The following is a 12,138-nucleotide window of genomic DNA, read 5'->3' as shown; positions in this document are numbered from 1 at the left end:
AGATCGCCCGAGTGGGTGTTGTGTGGAGCAAGCACTGAAGCCGTAAAACCCCGCCCGCCGGAGCTCCACATGACAACCAATCGAGGGAACGACTGTTTTGGCGAGAGGAAACTGTAGCTATTGGCTACAGCAGCACTGGAAAGAAGTGCTTGTTTCCGAGCTAGTTTTGGGTGCTAAATTAACGTGATTTCATTTTGGTTGCTTCAAACTAGTTTTTTAGGTTGGAAACGCGTCTATTTATATATGAAGAAGCTTGCTGGCTAGTTATGCTCCCAGCGCTAGCTAGCTATAGCTAACAGAAACAACAGTAACCAACGGAGCCGACACTGACTGACTGGAAACTGTTTTGACTGGAGACTCTACAGCTTGCAGCTTGCTGCCTACGTAAAGTCAGCTTGGTAAATCTATCCAATTGAATTGGCGGACATGCCCTATATCTGAGTTTAAGGACATGATAAGGTGTTTATCAAAAGATGTTCAGTGCAAGCTTAGGTCTGGTGTTGCTATATGTTCCTTGCAGCAATGTGTTGAAGAACTCATTCTCAACAGTATCGATGCTGGGGCTACATGCCTGGGTGTTCGAGTTGACATGGAGGCGTTCAAAGTGCAGGTTATTGACAACGGATGTGGGATGGGCATTGAGGATATGGAGAAGGTAGGGAATCGATACTTCACTAGTAAATGCACCACTCTAGAGGACTTGGACAACCTTAGATTTTATGGTTTTAGAGGGGAAGCCGTTGCTAGCATCGTCTCCTTGGCAATGCTTGTGGAAATATCATCCAGGACCAAGTTATCTGTGAAGACTCATGTGAAGGTCTTCAAGGATGGCAAGGGCTTAGACGTTTTCGAAGCTAAGACTACGAGACCGTCTGCAGGGACAACTGTCACAATATGTAACTTTTTCCACAAAATGCCAGTCAGGAGAAAGAGGATGGATGCAGTTCTGGAAAGTGAGCGGATGAGGCAGAGAGTGGAGGCTGTGTCTCTCATGCATCCCTCTGTCTCTTTTACACTGAAGAATGACTGCACAGGGGCCATGGTGGTGCAGCTGTCTAAAGCCCAAAACACTTACTTCAGGTTTGTTCAGATCCATGGTTTAGGAAAGGCACAGAGACTAGGGCCAATCGGCCACTCTCACGAACAGTTTGAAGTAACCGGCTACATTGGAAGAGAGGGCCACTACAACAACAGCTTACAGTTCCTGTATGTGAATGACAGGCTACTTCTCAAAACCCGGATCCACAAGATGCTGAATTTTCTCCTCCGCAAAGTGAGCAGTTCATATCAGAAAAACACCAGCACAGATGCTTCATCTTCCTTTACGAGTCCAAAGCAGAAACGAGGAGCGGAGGCACATGGAATGTATGTGATGAATATCAAATGCCATTACTCTGAGTATGACATCTGCCTCGAGCCTGCTAAAACCCACATTGAGTTCAAAGACTGGGATGGTGTTATGTTCTGTGTGGAAGAGGCAGTGAAAACCTTCATGACAAGAGAGAAACTGGTGGTTGAACTTTCCCCTGGTGACATAGAATATGCTGGCCAGAACTTATTCAGTGGACACACTGGAGATGCTGGCGTAGAAAGAGGCGATAATACCAGGGCACGTGAAGCTGTAACGCAGGGTGTTTCACTGGAATGTAACATCGAAGGGACTCTTGCATCAGAGGCTGTCCATCGTAGCATGAAGAAAGACTTTGACATCCATAGTCATGCATGTGTCGAAGATCCAGTTCAGGGTGATAAGCGAGGTGACTGCAGGGAGAACTGTGACCATTATGTCGAATGTCTGGACACAGACATAGAAACGACACCATCAGTCACACACAGTCGTATAACAGCAGTAACAGACATATCTGAATCTGTGCCTCCCGGAGATATAAAAGAGATGCAGCTCAACACGCTGCAGAATGTGGGCGATAAATCACACAACACTGGGGCTTCGATAGTTCACGATAGGTCAGACGTTGAACACCTGACAACAATCAAAGAGAAAAGTGCTGAGATTCAAAGTCATCTTTCAGTCTCTAAAAGCATTAATGGAGTACTGTCCACGGCTATGCAGGAACAAAGCTGCTCCAAACAAATACCACCGAAACAACAGAAGATAAGGTTACAAGACCAAACTAGGGTCAGCAATGCAAAGACCCATCTGCTGAATTCATTGCTTCATGGAAATGGCTCTCAGAAATGCACCGTCGATCAGCTCAGACCAGGCCTAGTCATGAGATGTCAAGAAAACCTAGCAACAAAACGACATCTCTCACCTATAGAGGATTTGGGGAATGGTACAGTTAGCCAGAGAGAATATAGGGAACACCCAACTATCCCCTTAAAAATACCCAGGGTCATCTCAGGTCAGAAGCTGACTTTATCTAAAGAAGCTGGCTCTTTGGACAAGTTCAGAAGAATATATGGGAAGCATTCTGAATTTAAATCTCTCCCGGTGGACACTAAGAGCAATCTCTCAGCAGCTGATGCCATAGCCTCACAGAAACCTGGTGTTCCTGACAAGCATGAGGCAGATAAACAGGAAGTAAAGCTAAGTGCTGTCATGGAGTCACAGCTGGATGGTGAGAATGACCATAGAAGTCCATTAACGCTCTCCATGTTCACCAAACTAAAGCCTCTCTCAGCTCAGTATAAAAGTGGTGGGACATCTTTAGCAGCCAAGCTCTCGAATCTCAAAAACAAACCCAGGACAGAGGTCAGAGGTGTCTCATTGACACATCTTTCAGAAGCTCTTTCAAATGTAGACACCGTTCCCAAAGACGCTCTAGCAAACACCACTGTTGAAAATGTCAACAACAACTGTGACACTGTCAACAGTGGAGAACAAGCTTGCTTGAATCCTGACGGCATCCCGGAAAGCAGTTCAAGTCCATCATCGGCTAAGAAGGAAGTCGCAGCATCAAGTGATTGGTTGCATCACTACGACGATTCAACAGGGAAGCTGGTGTATGTGAACACAGTGACGGGGCTGAGCAGGTACGGAGAGCCGTCTGGGGAAGAGACACAGGCGACCTGCACGTCAGACATCACCAACATGGCGATCAGTGTCGTCTCCAACAAAGGTAACGCTTTCATACTTAGTGTTGTTCTTCCCTCTGACAAACGCTAATTTGTACAACCTTGAAATTATTATTATAATATTGTGATACTTTTGCTCACTGTGTATGGTATTGGATGGTAGTGTATATGAGGGGGACTGTCCCATGTGAGTAATATTTGCGCATGGGGACGTAAACTTCACCTGGCTTTCTTTCCTGCCTCTAGGGTTCGAGTACAGGTGTTATCCATTTCAAATGGATGTAATGTTGCCCTTCCTTCCCAAATCCAGAGCAGGGAAAGTGCTTAGTTCAGGGCCCAACCACAAAGGTACCTTAGATTAGATCAGACTGCGACAGGAAACAGATCCCATGCTGTGGGAATATGAGTGTGTAATCCATGGTCTTTCTTATCGTACAGGGATTGAAGCTCTGACCTCAAACTCACTGTCCTCCTTGTACTCAGAGTGGACTAACCCTGTGTTTGAAAGACCCCCTATGGTATTCTGCTTTCCTTTCAATCACAGAATTAAACACATTTTCAACTGTCCTTTTTTTAAGAAGGATGTAATAGTATGACTTGTTTTCCCAGGTTGGTGTGAATGTCTCAGTTGGACAAGCAGAAGGTCTGGTTGTGAAGATCCACAATGTCCTCTTCCCATATCGCTTTTCCAAAGACATGATACACTCAATGAAGGTAATTATAATGTGATTAGATTACAAAGGCTCTTTCCCTGAATCCAGACATCCTGTTTGAATCCATCGTCACGGTTTCATTTTCTCAAAGGTCATCGATCAAGTGGACAAGAAGTTCCTAGCGTGTCTCATCGACACAAGAGGTCCGGAGTATGAGAACGGCAGCAAAGATGACGGTACTGTGGTGTTTTCCATCCATCTCCCTGCTCCTTTCTGAAAGGAACTAAAAAATTAATAATGAACTGGTGGTGAGGATGTTATTTTTAGAGTGATCTAAATTTTCAGTCTCGGGGAACCTACTGGTGCTTGTGGACCAGCATGCTGCACACGAGAGGGTTCGTCTGGAGAACCTTATTGAAGGTAAGGCCATGAGCATGATCAGAAGAGACTGAATACACAACTGACTACCACACAGTACCCACGGTGACCGGCCTTAAGTTCAAGTCTGCTTCACTGTGTCAATCAAATCAAATATATTTGTACAGCCCTTTCTCTAAGCAGTGTCCCAGAGGGCTTCACATATACCCATAAGACTACCACCTAAACTCTCAAGATCAGTGTTGATGTGTGATTGTGTAGATTCCTACGAGGATGACCCTGAGGCCTTGGGGGAGAGGCAGCTGGCCTCCTCCACCATAGCTCCACCCCTGGAGGTCACAGTGACAGAGGAGGAAGTGAGGCTGCTCAGGTCAGTGCTCTGCTAGCCGACCGCAGACCAATCAGACCTGATCAGACCTACTCAGTATTAGAGAACATTTAGTCATTTTAGTCATTTTAGAGAACACGATTTCTCATGAAGGTTTGTGTGTGGTGCCTGCAGGTCCTGTGAGCCACACCTGAGGAGCCTGGGCCTGGAGATGCAGTTTCCTCTGGGAGGTCTGCGTGCGTTGGTCAGTAAAGTTCCTATGTGTTTCACGGAGAAAGAGAACAATGAAGTCCGTCGCGGGAGACCATCCATCATCAAGTCAATAGTAGAGGTGAGAAACACACTGACTAGTCCTGAATAATCCAAGATGTTACTTAACCCTTGTGCTGCCTTCGGGTCACATGACCCAAAGGTTCATAACGAACCATCGTTGTGTTTACCTAATTTTACCCAATACAAAAACAAATACAAATAATTTTCTTTTAACCTTTGCAATGTTGGGGGTCTGAGACAGCCCAACGGTTAAAAGAAAATGCTTCACTTTGTTTTTGTATGAGGTAAAGTTGTCGCAATACGACAGTGGGTCACAATGACTGATGCGTCAGAATGACCCGAAGATAACACAAGGGTTAAAATCCTTAACAAAGCAATAATCGACTTCCTTCTGCTTCTAATTGGCCTTCAGGAGTATCTTCAAGAGCAGATTGAGGTGAGCGAGGCACGTGTTGTCAATTCTTTACGTTTTCTATTGAAAACTGCTTACCTTGACAGATTTCCATTTTCTCAGTTGCTGCGCTTAACCGGTAGAGTGAGAGGATCGCTGCCTCTCACAGTCTTGAAGGTTCTTGCCTCTCTCGCATGTCACGGTAAAGGCCTGTTCTCTGTTTGTTAATTCAGTGTTAATTCGGTTCTTCTGTGTCGCATTAGACTGTCACCATTTGTTCAATAATGTTCATTCCCGAACAGGTGCGATCAAATTCAACGACAGCCTCAACAAGAATGAGTGTTGCAGCCTTGTGGCCTGCCTGTCATCGTGCAAGCTCCCCTTCCAATGTGCCCACGGCCGCCCGTCCATCGTCCCACTGGTGGATATCCTCCACTTGAGTGACCAACAGGTACCTCAGCAAAATTGAAAAAAACCGTCTCTTGTTTCATCATACAAAATCATTGGTCATTAGACATTGTAATATGCTGAGTTCATGTTTTTCTCCAAACAGGAACCCAAACCTAATCTCTGGAAACTGAGAAGAATGTATAAATCCTGGAAACTATATGGAACAAGTTAGCTGTGCCCATCTAACCAGTCCAACAACCATAAATTAATTATTATTTATTATAGCTCCTTCAATAAATGAAGAAAAAAGGCTTTTAAACACTTTGTGTTGATCAATATGTAAACACCCTCATCTCAAAAATACAATTCTAAATAGCCACAGAAATGACAGTGGAGTGAAAAGTGGAGTTTTTTTATTCAAAAACATGTCTTGTTCCTGATATCCAGGGGACATTTTTACAATGCATCGCTTTAATTGTACATCGCTGCTATTTGTAAATTGGAGACATTTAAATATGTATTGTTATTTAACCCAACATAAGATTTTATAAATGTTTATAAACTATTGAATTGACCTTAAGCAGTAGCCAAACAATATCCTAATTCGTAACAGTGTAATTTGTATTCGAAACCAGTCATAAAAAAATCTTGATGCAGGACACTACAATCCTCCAAACCTAAACGTTTTACAAACAGTACGGTTGACTTCCAATTCTTGTGAATGAATCTATCTTAGAACAAGCTTCATATACTGTCTGGCTTTTACTCAATAAGCTTCTTTGCCTTGAAGAATCGTCTCAGGTAGAAGACCTGCCACGTGGCCAGACCAATCAGGCAGCACATGGAGAAGATGCTGAAGTACAGCACGCGAGTGTTGGTGGATTCTGGAACAGTCGGAGGGGGAAAAAAAAATTTTTTTAGCCATGAGTTTAACAGCGGTCCTCAATCAAAAGACAGAAACAAGTCCAAATCTGTTTGGAGGTAGGTGTTGCACCAGCAACCTGACACATACTGAAGAAACCCTATCATGCTGCTAGATCAGAGAGAAATTATCATGATACGTACACACACACAGATAGTCAAACACATTACGGCCGCCTGACTAATATACAGTTGATCCTCCATGTGCTGCCAATACAGCAGACTCTACATGTCCTCATGCTATCACTGATGCTGAGGGTTTAGTGATGGGCTTGACTCACCGTTCGTGTCCCTCATCTCTTCCTCGCGCTTCTTCATGTAAGCAAAGTCATTAACGATGGACTCCGACAGGTCTTCCAGACGTCTTAGCTCCACCTCCAGTGGCTTCAGCTTCTCAACCTTAGCCATCTGAGGCGACGATAAGAGCAGCGCACGTTAAGAAACGTTACCAACCAGGACACATCTCAGGTGCAGCTGCTGATCTAATACATTTACATTTTAGTCATTTAGCAGACGTTCTTATCCAGAGCGACTTACAGTAAGTACAGGGACATTCCCCCGAGGCAAGTAGGGTGAACTAACACTTGCCCAAGGACACAACGTCATTTTGCACGGTAGGGAATCGAACTGGCAACCTTCAGATTACTAGCCCGATTCCCTAACCGCTCAGCCACCTGATTCCTATTAACATAAATGTAAAAAATAACCTTTTGAATGTCCTGCGTCAGCGTCACTACTGTGGCATTTGACACGCAACTCCGTTTGACAAATATTAAGAAAGTGTACGCTATTTCTTAGATAAAACTGTAGGGATTGACCGTGCCATGCACCCTACAAAAGGCGCTTCACATGCAAATAATGACACGTTTACCGTGCAAGTCACTTACCTCCTCATAGTTTTTAGCCTCCACACCATGTTTCATGTCGAGATTAACCTGCTGTTCTGGGGCTCTTCCTGTGCCTGTGTAACCGAGGATAAAAACACGACAAACATGTATTCAGTCCTGTCCTTTTCAGTCTCACCAAATATGATCCGATCCTAGGCTACTCCTGACAATTACCGACAATTATTATTTACATGTATTCAGTACTCACCCATGGGGGATTTGCTTTCAAAGCAAACTTCGAACATGTCATAGTCTTCCGTTGTAAAGGCAAACTTCCCTTTCAAAGCATCCTCCTTGGAATATAATGTGTGACCTGATGAATCCGTAATCTGTGCAAGACACAAAAGAAGCAGTGCATTTAAATGATTTACAAACTACAGAGAAATCCTTCTCCCGGAGAGGAATGTAATTTCTGACTAACAGCTGTGAGAGAATGAGGGCCAAAGAGAATCTTATTAAGATATCTTAGGCTATAGCCGAGCTGGAGAAAATGTAGATAGACAGATCGCCTATTTCATTTCGATTTATAAAAAGGTAGAACATGTTGCAAACCACTTTCCTCGTCAAAAATGAAGGGTACACCTAAGTAGCATCATGTCGAATTGAATAGGCTAACTTGCGACGTGTTACCTTCAGATTGGTTTTAGCATTCGGTTGTTCGCCAACTTCGTATTCGCCTGTGACGAGCACGTCTTTGTGAATCTCTTCCCGCAAACATTTTCGAAGATTTACTGGCAAATAGAACGTGATTGAAAAGGAAAAATCAATAAGGATGGATACAAAAAACAACACAAAAAATCTAGACATATCTGTCTTGTCACCAGAATATATGTATATGCTAAAGATGCGGCTGTCAAAAGCAGCTTGTCTGGTGGTGCTACTCTCTTCCGGGATAAATCATGTGATTACGCCACGACCCTTTTTCTTCTAACCTCGTTTCTCTCACAACGAAAAAACTGTTTCTACAATCCGGCTGTTTGAGTTCCAGAGGAGATACATCCGGTGCGGAGCTTATCTCAGTTGCCCGATATGACCAAGGTTGGCGCAAGACAACAACTCTGCGTTGAAATTGTAGTCTCTGAAACATACATTTCGCCATAAAAAAATCCAACGGATACTAAACGCAGTGCAATGTGTAATATGGCTAGATATAGAGCTATACCTCAAATCGTATGCCTACATCTGGTTCAGAATTGGGGTCACATTATTCTATAACTCAAAAAGGGCCTGCACCCATTCGAATGAAATTGTTTACATTGTTTACAACATAATTCTTGAAAGAATTATGTTCGATGTTAGTAAGTACCAAAGAATATAGCTAGGTGAATGTGTTTCTTTGAATGTGAATTTTATTCTTTAGATTCATATAGGCTACATAAGCAACATTTCTTTAGAATATTTATGTCATCCAGGGAAAGGAATCCTAGAACGTCATGGGTCCTTATATGGATTTCGTCCTTTTCTAAATAGGAACGTCATAAACATAAAACATAGTGTGTTCATTTAATGTACTTACAGTATAGACTCCATAGGCCTACATAACCTACATATAGCCTATGGTATACATACGTATACACATATGCATGCTGCCAAAACAATATGCCTCCTTGCAATGACAATATTCTACATCATCAGGCTATTGAAGTAACTGATATTTATTGTGGACAACATATTCTTATCAAACACATTTAAAATCACCAAAATATGTTCTTCTGAGGGGAGCACAAATAATCTTTCGGATTTGTCATATATTTTTCATAGACTGCTTCATATCAAATAGGCGAATCATACTGTAGCCTACGGTTCAAGATTTGGGGATTATTTGCAATTACTTGTAAGAATGGATTTAATTTAGCAGATGAGATGTTTATCGGAAATGTAGAGGATGTGCTTTTCATTGTTTAAGTGACTCCCCTCCTTAGATGGTACAGTCTTAGTTCATTCATAAAATACTGGCAGACTATAAAAGGAGGGGCTTGCTCACGAGGCTTACCAGTAACCAGGTATAAACCTGGAGTGGGTCGTCTTTCAATTTTTGAACGCATGAGACAAGATTTTGGCAAGACATGTTTCCCAACAATTTAAATTCCGACGCTGATTCAATGTCTCGCAGCAGCACAGAATCTCCTGTCGGGGAGAGCCCGACTCACTGTCTTAATAAGACGCAGGAAAACACGAGCTCGTCTGCTTCACCGCCAGAGAGCAGTGCAAAGGTATGAATAAATCAATGAAGTAACAAGTAACAGTCAACGATATTAATATCAACTATTATTGCACTTTCGTATGTATCAAATGTATATGTGCATTATAATGTGAATGAAACTTAAAACTGAAAATTTAAGAAGCATAGCCTTTGTTCGCTTCTTTTTCTCTCGAGGATGTTATCAATTGGGTGGGGGTAAACATTTCCATAAAATGATTGGTTAATTAAAATCCTAAAGTCTCTCTCTGCCAAAGCAGAATCCAGCTGTTAGATAACCAATCAGCAGTATGAGAGAACAAACACTGTATTTTTAAATATTGTGCCCAAATTAAAGCGTGTGATGATTTTTCATTGAGAAAAATAAATCCATTGAGGAGACTCCACAGCATCTCTGCGTCAGTGTTGACGTCAGTAACAATGATAAAGTCAAATATTGATCCGGAGGAGACTATTTTAGGATGGCTGGAAATGTTTTAAGAAAATTGTATTCTGGATACACCAACAGCTTTATAAGTAGTATTATCAGTTTGTGATAGTCATTTATGTAATTATTTGGGAAATTATTATTCATAATGGAATTCTTTTTTATTTATTTTTTATGGCTGTGGCGCAAAATGATTTAGCTATTTTTTTCATAAGTGACGGCTCTGTAACTGATAACATGTCACTTTGCAGGAGCTCTGCCCAGACATGGATACATCAACCAGTCCGTTTGTTCCCACAGTCACTGCAATTTCCTCTACCCCAGATTTGCAGTGGATGGTCCAGCCGACCATAATAACATCTGTCTCCCCATCTCTGGGTAGCAAGCAAGCCAATGAAGCGCAGCGCTCTTACCAGGCAACACCCAAAGCAGGCTGTTGTAAGGGAAAAAACACTGGCAGAAAGGGAAAATCAGAGCAGGTGGGTTGAAGCTTATTTTGGGGGGATTAGCCTTATTCATGCTATGTTGGACATTAAATATAAGAGAGAGATTTGTGTTAACACAAAAAAAAACAGATTTTTTATGAGGAGCATGTTTTGCTAGATACTGTACTGGCTGTGTGCCTATACCTCGGGCAGTCCATTTATATTCAGGTCACACCGAGTCTGCAACAATGGTCTATTTTTAGACGCACTGCAGAGAATGATGTTTTTTACCATTCTTCGGAGGGTGAATTTAGTAAGGCAGATCCGGATTGGGAGATTATTCAGCGATGTAATAAGTGCTTCCTCTCTCTGAACCCCACAGCTCTCTCATGAGGAAGAAGAGAAGAAGAGAGTAAGGAGAGAGAGGAATAAAATGGCTGCAGCGAAGTGTCGCAACAGGAGGAGGGAGCTCACCGATACACTGCAAGCTGTAAGTTAGAAACTATCTGATCGTTTGAATCTGTGATCAGGAATCGTACATCGATTACATTTCCTGTGTGGTTAACTTTGGGTCTCACCACAGGAGACTGACAAGCTAGAAGAAGAAAAAGCCACGCTGCAGACAGAAATAGCCGATCTGCTGAAAGAGAAAGAGAGGCTTGAATTTGTCCTCGCCACACATAAACCAGTCTGTCAATTGGCAGAGGAGCTGGACTTGATTTTCCCAGAGGCCAGCGGTTCCTCTGATCTACCTCCCAGCCCGGAGGAGGACAAACTGCCCGAGGACAGTCTCCAGGAAGCCCCCTCGCTCCAGGAAATGGACATCCCTAACGATCCGGCCACAGCCATCTCTGGGAACTCCAACATCTTGTTGTGTGCCAGTGCTGAAGTGAACATCTATGACCTGGAACCATCTTTAGACATTAAGGAGGGGCTACTGGACAACCTGCTGCCTGGCCTGGGAGGGAGAACGCCCACAGAGACCGCTCGATCCGTCCCAGACATTGACTTGAGCAGCTCCCTGGGGGTTTCTGACTGGGAAACCCTGTACAAGTCCGTGTCCAGCGACCTGGAGCCTTTGAGCACCCCGGTTGTGACCTCCACGCCAACCTGTAGCAGCTACCTGTCTGTGTTTACGTTTGCCTGTCCTGAGCTGGACTCCCTAGCAGAAGGGTGTGATGGTTGTAAAAGTGGAGCCAGCAAAGGCGAATCTAATGTCGATATCCTCAACTCACCAACTCTCTTAGCCTTATAATGTAAAGAAAAATGATTAAAGATTACAGTTCCAATGGTGGCTGTTTGTCAGATATGATACTGGACGACGATGCAATTGTGTTATCATGTAAGCGCTTCAAGGAATCTATGGAATGTGCTATGGGACTTCAGGAGGAAGTGAAAACGTCCTCCAGGTTCTCTGATGTAGCGAAAGCATGGCTTTTGATTCAACACATGAAGATCAAGCATATTCTGAGGTAAACGCATGCAGAGAAATTCCAAATATTTTCAGATTTAATATATGTTTGGTCTGAAACTAGATCTATAATGTATTGTGGAATTGACTGTATGGTTTTGTGTTTTGATGGCAACAGTGTATTACTAACTATAAATGTTGTGTTAAAGCAAACATGCTTATCTATGTTAAGTACTTGCATACCTCAATGTCATCAAATGTGATTTGACCCATTGTTACAATGTTTAGAGTTTTCCATGAAAACATCCAGTGCTATATCTATCAAGATGTAATTTACGAGAATTTATTTTTTTACCTTAAATTTTTGACTCGTCGAATAAATAAAAAAGTTCAAGCATTGATTGCTTATTGATGAACC

At 42.8% G+C, this 12,138-nt stretch overlaps 3 protein-coding genes across 4 annotated transcripts; 2 read left to right on the top strand and 1 right to left on the bottom strand.

Moving 5' to 3' along the window:
• Positions 1-451: 451 nt before the first annotated feature.
• Positions 452-5,797, top strand: mlh3 (mutL homolog 3 (E. coli)). 2 transcript variants are annotated; one of them, XM_067243312.1, is made up of 12 exons: positions 452-3,080; positions 3,283-3,384; positions 3,475-3,554; positions 3,646-3,750; positions 3,841-3,925; positions 4,035-4,109; positions 4,329-4,437; positions 4,570-4,726; positions 5,081-5,104; positions 5,183-5,261; positions 5,362-5,510; positions 5,613-5,797. In XM_067243312.1, exons 1-12 carry the CDS (start codon positions 452-454, stop codon positions 5,679-5,681), a joined length of 3,663 nt encoding a protein of 1,220 aa, XP_067099413.1. In that variant the 3' UTR covers positions 5,682-5,797. The 2 variants fall into 2 exon arrangements, with proteins under 2 accessions (XP_067099413.1, XP_067099414.1); XM_067243313.1 differs by lacking the exon at positions 3,283-3,384 and having other exon boundaries at positions 5,613-5,793.
• A 50-nt stretch (positions 5,798-5,847) lies between these two features.
• On the bottom strand, positions 5,848-8,146 carry LOC136949106 (transmembrane emp24 domain-containing protein 10-like). Its single transcript, XM_067243314.1, has 5 exons — positions 7,888-8,146; positions 7,466-7,586; positions 7,258-7,331; positions 6,652-6,778; positions 5,848-6,333 (listed from the first exon to the last, which is right to left on the bottom strand). The coding sequence occupies exons 1-5, from the start codon at positions 8,062-8,064 to the stop codon at positions 6,212-6,214; spliced, it is 621 nt and encodes a 206-aa protein (XP_067099415.1). The 5' UTR covers positions 8,065-8,146; the 3' UTR covers positions 5,848-6,211.
• Positions 8,147-9,323: 1,177 nt separating this feature from the next.
• Positions 9,324-12,054, top strand: fosaa (v-fos FBJ murine osteosarcoma viral oncogene homolog Aa). Its single transcript, XM_067243167.1, has 4 exons — positions 9,324-9,470; positions 10,136-10,363; positions 10,692-10,799; positions 10,893-12,054. Exons 1-4 carry the CDS (start codon positions 9,324-9,326, stop codon positions 11,562-11,564), a joined length of 1,155 nt encoding a protein of 384 aa, XP_067099268.1. The 3' UTR covers positions 11,565-12,054.
• The last annotated feature ends 84 nt before the right edge of the window (positions 12,055-12,138 follow it).

Source organism: Osmerus mordax, chromosome 9 (genome assembly GCF_038355195.1).
Source record: "Osmerus mordax isolate fOsmMor3 chromosome 9, fOsmMor3.pri, whole genome shotgun sequence".
Classification (NCBI taxonomy): Eukaryota; Metazoa; Chordata; class Actinopteri; order Osmeriformes; family Osmeridae; genus Osmerus; species Osmerus mordax.
Note: the sequence above shows the minus strand (reverse complement) of the source record. Positions and strands in the feature narration are given on the sequence as shown.